The 16,800-nt window shown below is 38.0% G+C and overlaps 1 protein-coding gene across 1 annotated transcript in view; it reads left to right on the forward strand.

The window, feature by feature from the left end:
- The first annotated feature begins 1,109 nt into the window (after positions 1 to 1,109).
- NME7 (NME/NM23 family member 7) overlaps positions 1,110 to 16,800 on the forward strand; it is a 329,140-nt gene continuing 313,449 nt past the window's right edge. Inside the window, exons 1-2 of the mRNA XM_042780527.1 lie at positions 1,110 to 1,250; positions 5,873 to 6,039. Of these exons, the coding sequence (XP_042636461.1) occupies positions 1,110 to 1,250; positions 5,873 to 6,039 (308 nt within the window). The remainder of the gene's footprint in view (positions 1,251 to 5,872; positions 6,040 to 16,800) is intronic.

Consider the following 16,800-nt stretch of genomic DNA (forward strand, 5'->3'; position numbering starts at 1 on the left):
CTGTAAAGATATAGCCTGGAAATCTTGTGGGGCAGTTCTACACTGTTCTGTAGGGTCGCTATCAGTCCAAATCAACTTGATGGCAATGGCATGCTTTTTTTGCTAACTAAAAAGTTGAAGGTTTGAACCCACTCAGAAGACAGGTCTGATGATCTGTTTCTGAAAGGTCACAGCCTTGAAAATGCTGTGGAGCAGTTTGTACACATGTGGCTGTCATAGGTAGGAGCTACGCTGCTGCTTTTGTACCTGGGCTATGTTTCCCAAGGGCAACTCTCAGCCAGTGATTGAGAGGAGCAGGGATAGTAAAGCAGGCCCATCCTTGGCAGACAAGGGACTCTTCTCATGACCAAGTTTGCCTTGAACACTTGCTGATGACCTTATTGAACCTTTCTTAGATTGGACATCTTTCTAGGATGGTTCCATCTACAGTTTCTTTCCTCTTTCTGTCACTCGGTGTCATATCTACATTGCAGCCTGTCAACTTTCCAAGTCTTCCTTGGCTCCCTCCTCATGGAATTTCTGTTAATAAAATTCTTGAATGTTTAATTCTGTCTTAAGATATATCTACTTCTTAGGGGAACAGACTAGCACGTTCTCCTACTATTTCTATAAAAAGATACAATCATATGAAATTTAGTAATTTCATATGAAAGGATGTTTACTGTAATTGTAATGACAAACATATTTTAATACTGCTAGATTCTTAAATTTAAGAAAGTTAAAATGTCATATAATTAAGCACTATCCTCTCAGAATAGCTTATATTACTTTATTGATGTTCTTTTTCTTACATGTAACTTGCTTTCAGAAGGGCCTTTGAATTATTATAGTAGTCAGATTAAGGGAAAATGTTAATTTACTCAGGATGATTGGATGGCTGTGGAGCACGAAGCCATCATACTCATAAAGTTGTCCTTGCGACACCTAAGAATCTTTAATGAGAAATTAAAAGGAACCATTTATGAGGGCATGTTGGTAACTGCTGATATATTATTGAAAAGCAGAATAATTCAGTATAGTTAATAAGTAATAATGTTTATCTCAAATACTTGGTGATTTTTTTTTTTTTTTTTTTGGTATAACTAATACAAGAGTGCTTATATTTTAATATGTCATTGAAATTCTCCCGTCTTTCTTTGCAGAATCATAGTGAAAGATACGCTTTCATTGCAGAGTGGTATGATCCAAATGCTTCACTTCTTCGACGTTATGAGCTTTTATTTTACCCAGCGGATGGATCTGTTGAAATGGTAAGTGAGCCTTTCTTACTTGAAAGTGGGCAAAGGGGATAAATGTGAATATGGAGATTAACATAGTGCCTGAGGCACTTGACTGCTAACCAGAAGGCTGGTGGTTCAAACCCACCAGCCACTCCTTGTAAGGAAGGTTGGGCAATCTACTTCCTTAGTGATACCGCCTTGGAAACTCAAGGAGGGGTTGCTGTGAGTTGGGTCTGACTCAACGGCACATAACAACAACAGCAACAACAGGGTTGCCTTTTATATAGTTGTGTTAAAACTATACACACACATACTATATGTGTATTTTTGCAAATATATATATTGGAACTCTTCCTATATTCATTGTAATTCCACTAAATGAAGATTTCTGCATATATATATGTATTTTTGCAAATATATTTTATTGGAACAGGGCTGACTCGACGGCACATAACAACAACAACAACAACATATTGGAACTCTTTCTGTATTCATTGTAATTCCACTAAACGAAGATTTCTCTGTACCTTTATTTTTAATGTTAAACATAAGAATTAATATTTTTACGTTAGAAAACTGAAGGAGGATTATATGTGTCATGGATTAAAGAAGAGTAATGTGTATAGAAAAAGTTTATAATTTATGACATGCTGTAAATAGGTCATTCCCAGCATAGTAGACCATATGACTGTGTGATTCACAATGGCCAATACCAGTCCATTTTAGCTCACTGATGCCTAGGATAGTGATCTTTATGTGTTCCATTTCAGTTTCAACTTCTAATTTTCCTAGATTCATACTTTATACATTTTCTATTCTGATTATTAGTGGGTGTTTGTATCTGTTTCTTCTCATTTTAAGTCATACCATATCAGCAAATGAAGGTCCTGAAAGCTTTTACTCCATCCATGTCATTAAGGTGGCCTCTACTTTGAGGAGGCAGCTCTTCTCCAGTCGTATTTTGAGTGTCCTCAAACCTGAGGGGTTCATCTTTTGGCACTATATCTGACAGTGTTTCCCTGCTGTTCATAAAGTTTTCAGTGGCCATTTTTTTTCTAAAGTGGACTGCCTCTTCTTTCTAAACTGTCTTAGTCTGAAATCTCTGCTGAAACCTGTCCACCCTGGGTGACCCTGCTGGTATTTGAAATTCTTGAGTCAATAGCTTCTGGCATCATAGTAATATGCAAGATGCTACAAGATGACAAACTGACATATGGTCTACTATGCTGAGAATGACAGATTGAAGAGGAATAGCCACACATTCATTGTCTAAAAGAACATTTCAAGATCTATCCTGAATACACTGCTGTCAGTGATAGGATAATATCCATATGCCTACAAGAAGACCAGTTAATTCTATTATTATTCATATTTACTCACCAACCACTGAAGCCAAAGATGAAGAAACTGAAGATTTTTACCAACTTCTGCAGTCTGAAATTGACCAAACATGCAAACAAGATGTGTTAAGTATTATAGGTGATTGAAATGCAAGAGTTGGGAAAACAAAGAAGCAGCTTTGGTAGTTGGATAATAATGGTGTTGGTAGTAGAAATGATGGCTGAGATTGCATGATAGAATTTTATAGACCTATGACTTTTTCATTGCAAATACCTTTTTATCAACAACATAAACAACAACTATTCACATGGACCTCACCAGATGGAATACACAGGAATCGAATTGATAACATCTGTGGAAAGCGGTGACAGAGAACCTCAATATCATCAGTCAGAACAAGGCTAGACACTGACTGGAGAATAGATAGACCATCAATTGCTCACATACAAGTTCAAGTTGAAGCTAAAGAGAGTTAAAACAAGTCCAAACCGAAAAAACCAAACTCACTGCCATGGAGTCGGATCCAACTCATAGTGACCCCTCCTTGGGTTTCCAAGGCGATATCACTATGGAAGTAGATTGTCCAACCTTCCTTCTGAGGAGTGGCAAGAGCCAAAATATGACCTTGTGTACATACCACCTGAATTTAGAGACCATCTAAAGAATAGATTTGATGCATTGAACGCCAATAAACAAAGACCCGACAAATTGTAAGGTAATGTTAAGAACATACATGAAGAAAGCAAAAGGTTATTAAAAAGACAGGAAAACAAAATAAGATCAAATGGATGTCAGAAGAGACTCTGAAACTTGCTCTTGAACAGAGCGTAGCTAAAGTGAATGGAAGAAATGATGACATAAAAGATCTGAACAGAAGATTTCCAAGGGCAGCTTGAGAAGACAGTGTAAAGTATCATAATGAAATATGCAAAGACCTGGAGTTTAACGATCAAAATGGAGGAATACAGTTGGCATTTCTCAAGCCAAAAGAACTGAAGAAAAAATTAAAGCCTCAAGTTGCAATATTGAAGGGTTCAATGGGTAAAATATTGAACAATTCTAGAAGCATCAGACAAAGATGGAAGAAATACACAAAGTCACTGTACAAAAAGAATTGGTGGACATTAAACCATTTCAGAAAGTAGCATATAATCAAGAACTGATGGTGATGAAGAAGAAACTGCACTGGAGAAATTTGTGAAAAACAAAGCTCCTGGAACTGATAGAATGCCATTGAGATGTTTGAACAAATGGCTGAAATGCTGGCAGCACTCACTCAGCTATGCCAAGAAATTTGGAAGAGAGCTACCCAGCCAACTGAGTGGAAAGATCCATATTTGTGCCCTTTCCAAAGAAAGGTGATTCAATAGAATGCAGAAATTATTGAATGATGGCAGTGTCTTGCCTAAAGGCACTAACCAGAAGACTGCAGTTCAAACCCACCAGCCACTCCTTGGAAGGGGAGATGGGGCAATCTACTTCCGTAGGATACTGCCTCGGATACCCAAGGAGGGGTTGCTATGAGTCGGGTGCGACTTGACGGCACATAACAACAACAACAACATCATTAATATCACACACAAGTGAAATTTTGCTGAAAATAATTAAAAAACTGTTGCAACAGTATATTGAGAAGGAACTGCCAGAAATTGAAACTAGATTCAGAAGAGGATGTGGAATGAGGGATATCATTGCTGATGTCAGATGGATCTTGGCTGAAAGTAAAGAATACTAGAAAGATGTTTACCTGTGTTTTATTGACTATGCAAAGACATTCAGCTCTGTGGATCTTAACAAATTATGGATGACCTTGCAAAGAAGGGAATTCCAGAACACTTAATTGTGTTCATAAGGAATTTGTACATAGATGAAGAGGCAGTTGTTTGAACAGAACAAGGGGATACTTCATGGTTTAAAAGCAGGAAAGGTGTGTATCAGGTCTGTATCTTTACTCATTCAATCTGTATGGTGAGCAGATAATCTGAGAAGCTGGACTATATGAAGAAAAATGAGTACTCAGGATTGGAGGAAGACTCATTAACAACCTGTGATATGCAGATGGCACAACCTTGCTTGCTGGAAGTGAAGATGACTTGAAGCACTTACTGATGAAGATGAAAGACTGTAGCCTTCAGTATGAATTACACCTCAACATAAAGAAAAAAATCCTCACAACTAGACCAATAAGCAACATCATGACAAATGGAGACAAGATTGAAGCTGTCAAGAATTTAATATTACTTGGATTCACAATCAACCACTGTGGAAGTAGCAGTCAGTGTATTGCATTGGACAAATCTACTGCCAGAGTTTAAATGTTAAAGGCAAAGATGTTACTTTGAACATCTAAAGTGTGCCCACGTGATCCAAGCTATATTATTTTCATTAACCCAATATGCATGTTAGAACTGGACAATGAATAAGGAATACTGCAAAAGAATTAATGCAAAAGAATTGTGGTGTTGACAAAGAATATTGAATATACCATGGACTGCCAGAAGAATGAACAATATATACGTCTTAGAAGTAGTACAGCAGGAATGCTCTTCAGAAGCAAGAATGGCCAGACCTCATCTCTCGTACTTAGGTCATGTTATCAGGAGGAATCAGTCCCTGTAGAAGGGTATCATGTTGGGTAAAGTAAAGAGTCAGTGAAAAAGGGGAGGACCCTCAATGAGATGGATTGACATCACAGTGGCTGCCACAGTGGGCTCAAGCATAGGAAGGATTGTGAGGCTGGCACAGGAATGGGCAGTGTTTTGTTCTGTTTTATGTAGAGTCACTGTGAGTTGGAACTGACTTGATGGCACCTAATAACAACACTATAAATATGTTGTCATTACTGAAAACTGTTATCTCTACAAAAATTAAAATTGAAGAAGATTGTACAAAGAGGGTCCTGCTTATTTGTTTGTGTTCTTTCCTTGGCAAACCTTTTTACAAATGGATCTATTTGGTATTGGGATTTTCTATAGGCAAGAAAGCAGAGATCTGGATGTCTGACTGTCTTTCTCTGGGGTTTAATAGCCAGTGCTTTGCTCAAGTGAGTTGAAAATACATTTTTCTAAATACACGTTTTTTTTTTTTTTTTTGTAGTATTAACTTTGTCATAAGAAATTTTTTACATGTTTATTGCATTGAACTAGGAAATATGAAAGTTATAATATAAAAAATTTATATTTAGCTAAAAAGAAAAAGAATAGAACTTATCTTTTATATGATAGAATTGAGAATTATTTCTAGTTTATAATGAGATTAACATTCCCTACTGATAAGTACCTGTTTTGCTGTGTTGATGTTTTTGGTTCTAGCATGACATAAAGAATCATCGTACATTTTTAAAGCGGACCAAGTATGATAACCTGCACTTGGAAGATTTATTTATAGGCAACAAAGTGAATATCTTCTCTCGACAACTGGTACTAATTGACTATGGGGATCAATACACCGCTCGCCAGCTGGGCAGTAGGAAAGAAAAGTAAGAAAATGGTTACATAAGCTTTTTATCATTTTTAAAATATTAAGTATAAAGCATGGTACCAAATTCTGATTTCCTGTATCTGTCCTGTGTTGTCAAATTGTCAAGATTTTTCTCAGTGATCCAGTTCTACATTATGACGTTTTTAGGGTGTTGTGGAGCATTTGCTGTGATTTACTGTTTACTGAGAATAGCACAGGGAAGTCCACAGTCTTAGGCAGTGATTATTTTCTGGAGGTGAAAATACAGACTTTCTCTATGCCTCATCATTCTTCATACATTGCATCTAACTGATGCAAAATACCTGGGAGTATTTGAATATAAAAAGTCTTGGTGTTTCAAATAAATATGACTTACGGGAAAAAAAGTTTTGAACATCTCCTTTTTCAAAGCATTAAAGTTTTATTTTCTTTTCTGCCATATACTTCTGTCTATAGTGAGTATCTTGATGTATATACAACAGGATAACCTTAGGTTTTCTTTTATTCTGTCTACAACCATTTTTTTAGTACTCAATATGAGTAAGCCCTTCAGCTGCTCACACATTAGCAATGGCATCACTAGGGGATGAAGACTGCCCTGGGTGGCACTGTCACAGGATGTGACACCAAAATGATTGTCTAAAAAATTTCAGTGCAGTGTTTCAGCAGAAATTAATTAATTAATTATAAAAATATGCTTGTAGTTAGTTATATCATAAGAACATTTTTTGTAAGCTCAGCTTACATGTATCAGTGTACCTACAAGGCTAAAACTCTATACTAACTTACCTTTCGAACCTTCTAATGAGCTCGTACCAGAGCTGTCATTATTACCCAGTTACAGTGATGCTTCGAATTGTGTGGTTTTCTCTGCACATGCTATAAGCATGCTCTGTTTTCATTGCTGTTGGTATTTTTATAGTTGCTGATTTTGTCAGATTTTCTGATGTTTTAGCTATAATGGTTGTGGTAATTATTATTTGTGAACCTATATCAATAACTTTCTTAAGAATGAAGTGGTAACAAAGGAAAAAGAAAAATCAAAAAAGCATTCTCAGTTACTAATAATGTTGTGGCTAATAATGTAATTCAATGTAGAAAGATGTTACAAAACAATTCTGTCGTTAGTGTACATATGATCTAAGAAATATTATACTTAAGCAATTTATGACTATATTTATCGCATATTATTCTATGATTAAAATTGACAATAAACATTGCTAAGGATTCCCAGGGATGGGAGGCTGCTTTTTGCTTGAGGGTAGCTCTATTTTAAGGCAGGTGCAGAAGGGTTAGGAACAACTAAGGGAGACAAACTTGTCTGTCAGTTTGTTGTCCTGTGGTGGCTTATGTGTTGTTGTGAGGCTGGAGGCTAAACCGCCGTATTGCAAAATGCTAGCAGGGTTATCCATGGTGGAAAGGTTTTGGTGGAGCTTCTGGGCTAAGACAGACTTGGAAGAAGAAGAGGCCATTCACTTCTCAAAGAATTGGCCAGTGAAAATCTTACAAATAGCAGTGAAACACTGATATATTTCTTGAAAACTTTATGAATAGCCCTGAAACATTGTCTGATATAGTGCTGGAAGATGAACCCATCAGGTTGGAAGGCACTCAAAATTTGATTGGGGAAGAGTTGACTCCTGAGAGTAGAGACGATATTAACAATATGGATAGAGTAAAGCTTTTAGGACATCCTTTGGCTGATGTGGAAAGACTCAAAGTAGAAACAGATGCAAACAACCATTAATAATTGGAACATGGAATGTATGAAGTATGAATCCAGAAAAACTGGAAGTTGTCAGAAATGAAGTGGAACACATAAGGATCGATATCCTGGGCATTAGTGAGCTGAAATGGGCTAGCTTTGGCCATTATGACTTAGACAACCATATTATCTACTATGGTAGGAATGAAAAATTGAAGAGGAATGGCATGCCATTCATCATCACAAAGAGTGTTTCAAGATCTGTCCTGAAGTACAATGCTGTCAGTGATAGGATAATATCCATACACCTACAAGAAGACCAGTTAATACTACTATTATTCAAATTTACACACCAACCACCAAAGCCAAAGATGAGGAAATTGAAAATTTCTACCAACTTCTGCAGTCTGAAATTGACTGAACAGGCAATAAAGAACTGTTGATTATCATTGGTGACTGGAATGCAAAAGTTGGAAACAAGAGTTACTGGTAGTTGGAAAATATGGCCTTGTGCCATGTCCAGCAAAACCGCACAGGTTGCAAAATGAAGTGACATGAAAGGATTAATGGTTTTTTAAAAGGAATGGGGGCCAAGTGGACGCCCTTCATGTTCTGTGAGTGTGACCCCTGATGCCTTTGTTCTACTTTATTTATATGTTTGTACATGAGTACATCATTAGTCTTGGAATTCATAAATCAGCTTATTCTGTACAAAGTTAAAGTTTCACTCCTCTACATGCTCAAGGACAACAGGTGGTCATTAAAACAATCACAGAAGTCTCCTCAGGAATAAGGAGTGTAAAACGATAAATGTTTACTAGGACACAATGACCCAAAGTATGAAACATCCCAATAAGATAAAAACACGGACTGTTGGAATAACACCTACTTTTAATACCTGATGTTTTGCCAATTAAGTGTTTAACAGTGACAGAGACCTTGCCATCTCTTAAAGCAAACATTCAACCACAAGAGAGGCCTTGCCATCTCTTCACTGTAATTAGAACATGTGCCTTCCAATCATGTTCTTTTGGGGGTCTTTTTCTTGGTCTCCAACAGCCATGGAAATAGAATTATCAGTGGAGATCGCATCATAGAATTTTGCAAGACCAATGGCTTATTCATTGAAAATACCTTTTTTTTCAACAGCGTAAGTGATGACTATACATGTGGACTTCACCAGATGGAATACCAGGAATCAGATTGACTACATCTGTGGCAAGAAGCGATGGAGAAGTTCAGTATCTTCGGCCAAAACAAGGCCAGGAACTGATCATGGAACAGACCATCAGCTGCTCATATGCATGTTTAAGTTGAAGTTGAAGACAAGTAAAACAAATCCACAAGATCCAAAATGTGACCTTGATAATATCCCTCCTGAATGAATTTAGAGATCATTTAAAGAATAGATTTGATGCATTGAACACAAATGACCAAAAACCAGAGGAATTGTGGGATGATATCAAGAACATCATCCATGAAGAAAGCAAGAGTTCATTAAAATGACAAGGAAGGAGGAAAAGACCAGAATGAATGTCAGAAGAGACTCTGAAACTTGCCCTTGAATGGAGAGTAGCTAAAGCAAATGGGAGAAATGACAAGATAAAAATGCTGAACAGAAGATTTCAAAGAGCAGCTGGAGAACACAAAGCCAATTACTATAATGAAATGTGCATGATATCCTTCTTCAGGTAATGGTTCCTTTTGACAACATGACCAAAGTAGGTGAGATGAAGTCTGGCCCTTCTCACTTTTAACATGGAGTTAGAAAACCAAAAGGGAAGAACACGCTCAGCATTTCTCAAGCTGAAAGAACTGAGGAAAAAATTTAAGCATTGAGCTGCAATATTGAAAGATTCTGTGGGAAAAATATTGAATAATGCAGGAAGCCTCAAAAGAAGATGGAAGGAATACACAGAGTCACTGTACTAAAAAGAATTGGTTGGTGTTCATCCATTTTAGGAGGTGGCATATGATCAAGAACCAATGGTATGGAAGAAAGAAGTCGAAGCTGCACTGAAGGAATTGGTGAAGAACAAGGCTCCAGGAATTGACAAAATACCCATTGAGATGTTTCAGCAAATGGATGCCATGCTTGAGGCATTCACTCGGTTATGCCAAGAGATTTGGAAGACAGCTACCTGGCCAACTGACTGGAGGAGATTCATATTTGTGTCCATTCCAAAGAAAGGTGATCCCACAGAACGTGCAAATCATCGAAAAATATCATTAATATCACATAAAAGTAAAACCTTACTGAAGATAATTTAAAAACAGTTGCATTCGTATATTGACAGAGAACTTCCAGAAATGCAAGCTGGGTTCAGAAGAGGATGTGGAACAAGAGAAGGAACAAGGGATATCATTGCTGATGTCAGATGGATCTTACATGAAAGCCAAGAATACCAGAAAGATGTTTACTTATGCTTTATTGACTACATAAAAGCATTGAATTGCATGGATCATAACAAATTATGTATAACATTGAGAAGAATGGGAATTCCAGAACACTTGATTATACTCAAGAGGAACATGTACATCGATCAGGAGGCTGTCATTCAAACAGAACAAGGGGATACTGCATGGTTCACAGTCAAGAAAGGAGTGTGTCAAGGTTGTATCCTATCACCATACTTACTCAATTTGTATGCTGAGGAAATAATCCAAGAAGCTGGATAATATGAGGAAGAATGTGGCATCAGGATAGGAGGAAGACTCATTAACAACCTGTGATATGCAGGTGACAGAACTTTGCTTGCTGAAAGTGAGGATGACTTGAAACACTTACTAATGAAGATTAAAGACTACAGTCTGCAGTATGGATTACACTTCATTATAAAGAAATCAAAAAATCCTCACAACTGGCCCAATAAACAGCGTCATTATAGATGGAGAAAAGACTGAAATTGTCAAGGATTTCATATTACCTGGTTTTACAATCAACACCAATGGAAGCAGCAGTCAAGACATCAGAAGACGTATTGCATTGGGCACATTTGCTGCAAAAGACCTCTTTAAAGTGATGAAGAGCAAAAATGTCTCTCTGAAGACTAAGGTGCACCCAACCCAAGACTTGGTATTTTTAGTCACCTCTTATGCATGTGAGAGCTGGACAATAAATAAGGAAGACCGAAGAAGAGTTGATGCTTTTGAGCTGTGGAGTTGGAGAAGAGTGGTAAGAGTACCATAGTCTGCTAAGAGGACTAACAGATCTTTCCTGGAAGAAGTGCAGCCAGAATGCTCCTTGGAAGCAAGGATGGCCAGGTTTCATCTCACCTACTTTGGTCATGTTATAAGAAGGAACCATTACCTGGAGAAGGATATCATGCTTCATAAAGTGGAGGGTCAACTAAGAAGGGGAAGGTCCTCAATGAGATGGATAGACACAGTGGCTGCAACGATCAGCTCAGGTATAGCAAGGGTCATGATGCTGGCAAGACCGGGCAGTGTTTTGTTCTGCTGTGGATAGGGTTGCTATGAGTCAGAGATGACTTGATGGCACCTAACAACAACAGCAAAGGATTCTATAAGGTCTGGTATGAGAGGAGGGCCATGAGTGGGGGTGACACCAACCTGAGTGTTGCCACTGTAGGAAGAAAAATATGCATCAACACAAATAGGTATTATATGTGCAGTTGAAAATAGTGTCATAAACTCAATAGAAACGCAAAAGAGAGCAAGACTAGTTCAGTTGTGGCAGAACAGGGAAGGTTTTGTGAAGGTGTTTGAGTTTGGTCATGAAAGGTGGATTTAAGTTTGGCCCGCTTAGATGAAGCAGGTGAGGAAAGGCATGCTTGTCAGAGGAATGGGTATGTGCAAAGGTACAAAGGCACGAAACAGTACAAGGAAGAGTAAGTAAGTTGTTCTATTTGACTAGCTTGATGGCTAAAAAATTTTTTTCACTCAGTTAAGTGACAACCTAAATTAGGAGCAGTAGAATGAAGAGGAAGGAAGGAATGTATGAGATTATAGAGGTAGAATAACAGTAATAATGATAAGCTCTCAATGACTGTATTATTATATCAGGCATAATGTTAAAAGATTTGTGTGCATCATCTTATTTCAGCCACATAACAACCTTACATTGTTAGGTACTATTATTAGCTCCACCTTTTAGCTGATGGGGAAGTTGAGACTTAGAGATGGTAACTAACTTGCCCAAGATCACAGACTAGAATCAAGATTAAAGGCCAAAGTCAGTTTGACTCAAGAATGTCAAGATTTCACCATAGGAGAATGGATAGATCTGGCAAATGGTTGCCCTCATTCTGCTTCATTTCCTTTTTATGTTTCCTATGGCACCTAACACATTTCCTTACACATCATAAGCACCTTATCTACGTTTGTTGAGTGAATTAATGGTTAATAAGTCAAAATTTATTATCTACTCTTTCCTTTTTCCATGTCCTTCCTGTTCTCAAATAATGAGTTTTGATCTAGTTGTCAAGGAAGTTTTTGTCTAGAGCTCTGGTAGTATAGTGACTAAGGCACTTGACTGCTAACCAGAAGGCTGGCAGTTCAAACCCACCAGCCACTCCTCAGAAAGAAGATGGGGCAATCTACTTCCATAGTGATACTGCCTCAGAAACCCAAGGAGGGGTCGCTGTGAGTTGTGTCCGACTCAACGGTACATAACAACAACGTCTGTTATAGAACTTTATACACAGACATAATATAACCTCAATAAATATTGACTGACTGATCAGTTGAAAGACAATACTAATGATGTTAAAGGAAAAAAAGAAAAGAAAGAAACCACATATAGAAATTGTGGTATAAGGAAGCTTATCTATCATATTCACAGCTGTGTTCCTAAAGAGTGTTGTAGTGTTGTCTCAAACAATGAATGATACACAGGGAGTGTCCTGCAGAAATTTGTTGGATGAATGAATGAATGAATTTGCATTATTGAAAATAGTCGGAGGGAAGCATTTCTGGCTGGGTGGCGTCTTGGCCTGTCTCTTTCTTTCTATGTGGCTCTTCTGTGAAGCAGAGAAATTAGTTTCCATGTGTATGTCTTTACTCTTCTGTCAAAGCCACAGTTTGTCATTCTGACTTTCCTTCAGTTTTGATTTACAAGATAGAACAAGTTGGAGATGTAGCTGAAAATAGACTAAATAGAAAATAACTTTGGATAGTGTTTTCTTTCTGAATGTCAATTTTCAGTATTACCAAAATGCCATTTTAATTTTCAATCTCTACTTTTATGAGTTGGCAATTTTATAGGAGCTCTGGTGGTACAGTGCCTAAGGCATTTGACTGCTAACCAGAAGGCTGACGGTTCAAACCCACCAGCCATTCCTCGGAAGGAACGTTGGGCAATCTACTTCCGTAGTGATACCACCTTGGAAACCCAAGGATGGGTTGCTGTGAGTCGGATCCAACTCAGTGGCAGTGCAGTGTGGTAGAATGAATTATATTGAAAATGATGTTTTGATTGTCTTCTTTATCAGCTCTGATTCCTATGGCTTACATTTTGTATCTTCTTGGGAGATTTTTTGGTGCTTGTGAAGTGATTGTTGTACTAATTAAAAATAGAAATCACTAGTGGAAGCTGTTATTTTGTGCCATCAAGTTGATTTAGATTCATAGCAACCCTGTAGGACAGAATAGATCTGCCCTATAGGGTTTCCAAAGCTGTAATCTTTACGGAAGCAGATTGCCACATCATTTGCCCTTGGAGCAGCTAGTGGGTTGAACCGCCAGCCTTTTAGTTAGCAGCTGAGCACTTAACCATCATGCCATCAGGGCTCATTGGTGAAAGCTACCCACTGCCATCTAGTCAGTTCCAACTCAGAGTGACCCCCATTGAGTTTCCAAGGCTGTAAATCTTTACAGAAATAGATTACCTCATCTTCTTCCCAGAGAGAAGCTGGTGGGTTTAAACCACCAACCTTCTGGTTAGCAGCCAAATGCCTTACTCACTATGCCACCTGGTGGAAATTAGGAATGTATATATTAAAAGCTCTAAAACCTAATTCAATAGCAAAAAAAAAAAAAAAAAAAAAAAGACGACTATTTTTTGAGGTCTGCCATCCAAATATCTAGCTGACTGCTTAACCCCTGAGCTCCCCATAGTAATATGAAATTTCTGTGACTTCATAAACATCTCTTTACAACGCTTTTTTAATCCTCAATGTAGTTGAGTGTCAGTGTAAATACTTAAGCTTTGTAAATAGTTACTGAAAATATAGTATTACACACTCACTTATGTAAATTGTTTCATCTTTTTTTTTTCCTTCTGATTTTTTTCTCAACTGCATGTGGGTTGCTATGATTAAATGAAAAATGAGTTCCTTTGTGAGGCCTTTTGCCTTAGTTCTTTGGAAAAACAGCTTGAGAGATTTTCCCCCTAAACTCTGAGGAGTTACCTTTTGCCTAGTTTGCTACCTCAGATGGTTACTTTTGTCCAGGTCAATTGTCATTTCCTGGGTAAGTTACAGACAACTTGTGGACTTATGGTTTGGTAGTTTTTGTCTGGTTCTGGGCTGCAGCCTGCCTTGTGATTGGTATGCACTTTGCAGGGATTGGTCAATAGACTGTGCAAACGAAGTGACTATGGCCTATGCATATGATTTGTCTGTGGCCTACTAAGAGGGGATTGGTCAGTCTGTGGCCCGATATTGGGAGGAGCCATGTCTTGAAATTAACGAGGAGTTGTGTACATAAGTAGCCAACTCTACAGAGGTTTTTCAGACAGAAAGAGACAAGGATACAGGAAACTGAAAGAAGCAGAAAGGAGAAAGAAGAGAGAAGCAGCAGAGAGAGGGCTGTAACACTGAAGGTGGTAATAGGCACAGAAGGGGCTCTGTGGCAGAGCAATGACAGGGAGGCTAAAAACAAGAGGCTTGTCCTGAGGAGGCTATGAAGAAGCCTGTCTGAGGAGGCCAAGAAGAGCCTGTGCTGAGGGGGCTGAGAGGAGGGCCTATGTGCAAGGTGAAGAGGAGCTGAGAAAACTGTCCTGCACTGAAGAAAGGAGACTTAGCCTACACATTCCCTGATCCTAATCTTGAGTGGTAGCCGGTTAGTCCTGATCCCGTTATACTGTTACTTCCTTGATAAAACCCTTACTCTGTAGTCTCTGAGTTCTGTGTGGCCATTGAAATAGATTATGAAACTTTGAAGAGAAGTAGAGAGTGGGAGGGATAGGTGATACTAGAATTTGTGAAAAGGTTGGAGGGTGAAAGTATGTCTGACCTCTGCCTCATGGGAATCAGCTTTGGGCTGATCCTGGTTGTTATCCTCCCTGAAGCTAACTTCTGAATTTTGCAGTTTGTAAATCCAGCAACCATTTGGGTGATTTAAATAAACTTCTTAAGTATCTAAGAGTTTTTAAACAATGTGTTTCTTTTTAGATTACCAAAAAATACAGGCCTATGGAGATATACATATGTTTCTACAATGGCCCTTGTAGAAGCAGCTTCTATGAAGTAATTATAGTTTAGTGTAGTTCTCAGTTTTGTAGTGTCAAGTAAAAATTATGAATTAATTACATCTCTTTTATGCGCATTGTACTCAACTCCTTCCTTTGTGAAGTAAATCCTGAAGTGGGGTGTAGGGTAAAGTTGGTCTTCATGGAGCCTATTAATTAATTGTGAGGTTATTATCCAGATAATTGAGTGTAATTCAATTCACACCACAAACTAGCCTCTACTTCCTGATTCCCTTGACTGTAGAAATCTGACATTTCTATCCCTTTTTTATAAATCTACTCAAATGCATACTGATAGTTATAAATAAATCAGAATATATTTTAATTTTAAGTAGTAATGAATTGATGCTTTGTGGTCTGTGGTTTAGAAGCAACGACATAGTGGAATCTGTGTCTTTCTAAAATTTTATAACCCCAAAGTAGAAATACTGAAATAGTTTTCATGTGAAGAGTCATCATTGTTGACATCATTGTCATTGTTAAGGATTATGATGGGATTTGTGTGCTGTTAGATGATTTTATGCTGGTATTTCCAGTGGTAGTCTTCCCCTGCAATCTAAAGTGCTGTTTGTATGTGAACTGCATGAATCTTTGATATTCTGTTACACAACTACCTGGTAATATTGGATCAGACACATTATTAAGTTCAAGACCTAAATAATTCTTTACCTGGCTCAAGTGCAAACTTTGCTTGCTGCCAATTTGATGCTGAACCCCAAATAGCAGGTATACATAACACAGTTGTGAGTGGAAGCAGAGAAAGGGCAGGATGGCAGGATGAGGGGTCAGTCTGGGCCAGCTGTTACCAATCTATCATTAAAGAAGAAGGAGTTGTACATGATCTATTAATGCACAGTGACTCCATTCACCACCCAATGTGATTTCCATCCTTCTGGTGCAGTGGCTAAGGCATTTGACTGTTAACCAGAAGGGTGGCAGTTCAAACCTTCCAGTCACTCTGTGGAAGAAAGATGGGGCAATCTACTTCCATAAGGATTTAACACCTTGGAAACCCAATGGGAATTGCTGTGAGTCAGAATTGACTTTATGACAGTGAGGTTTTTTTTTTTTTTTAAATGGAAGATATAAGGAGCTCTGGTGGTGCAATGGTTAAGCACTTGGCTGCTAACTAAAAGGTGAGCAGTTTGAAACCACCAGCTGCTCTGTGGGAGAAAAGACCTGGCAATCTGCTTCCATAAAGATTACAGTCTTGGAAACCCAGTGGGGCAGTTCTGTTCTGTCACATGGACATGAGGCATTGTGAGTCAGAATCAATAACAACTCAACAGCATACAACGATATGTAGGATCTACAAGCTAGAGTTAGGGTGGTGGTGAGGAGAAAGGCAGATGCTTTCTCTTCCCCCTGCACAGTCATCACTCAACACTGAATAGCACTACATATTTCCAGTTTTTGTAGGAGCTAAAGCAGGTACACCAACAAGAAGATTTTATCATGCAAATTACAACTAATGTATGCCCTAAATGAAGGAATGAAGGAAATGTTTCTTTGTGAAACTGCAGACTCTCCTTCAGATTATTTCCATATGTCAGATAAGAGGAATTTAGAAACATTAAAACATAGATCATACTGAGAACAATCAACTGACAAAAAAAAAAAAAAGGAAGAAACAGAGCCCTATA

The sequence above is a fragment of the Orycteropus afer genome, unplaced genomic scaffold (assembly GCF_000298275.1).
Source record: "Orycteropus afer afer isolate SDZICR_OR568_19922 unplaced genomic scaffold, OryAfe1.0 scaffold00044, whole genome shotgun sequence".
Classification (NCBI taxonomy): Eukaryota; Metazoa; Chordata; class Mammalia; order Tubulidentata; family Orycteropodidae; genus Orycteropus; species Orycteropus afer.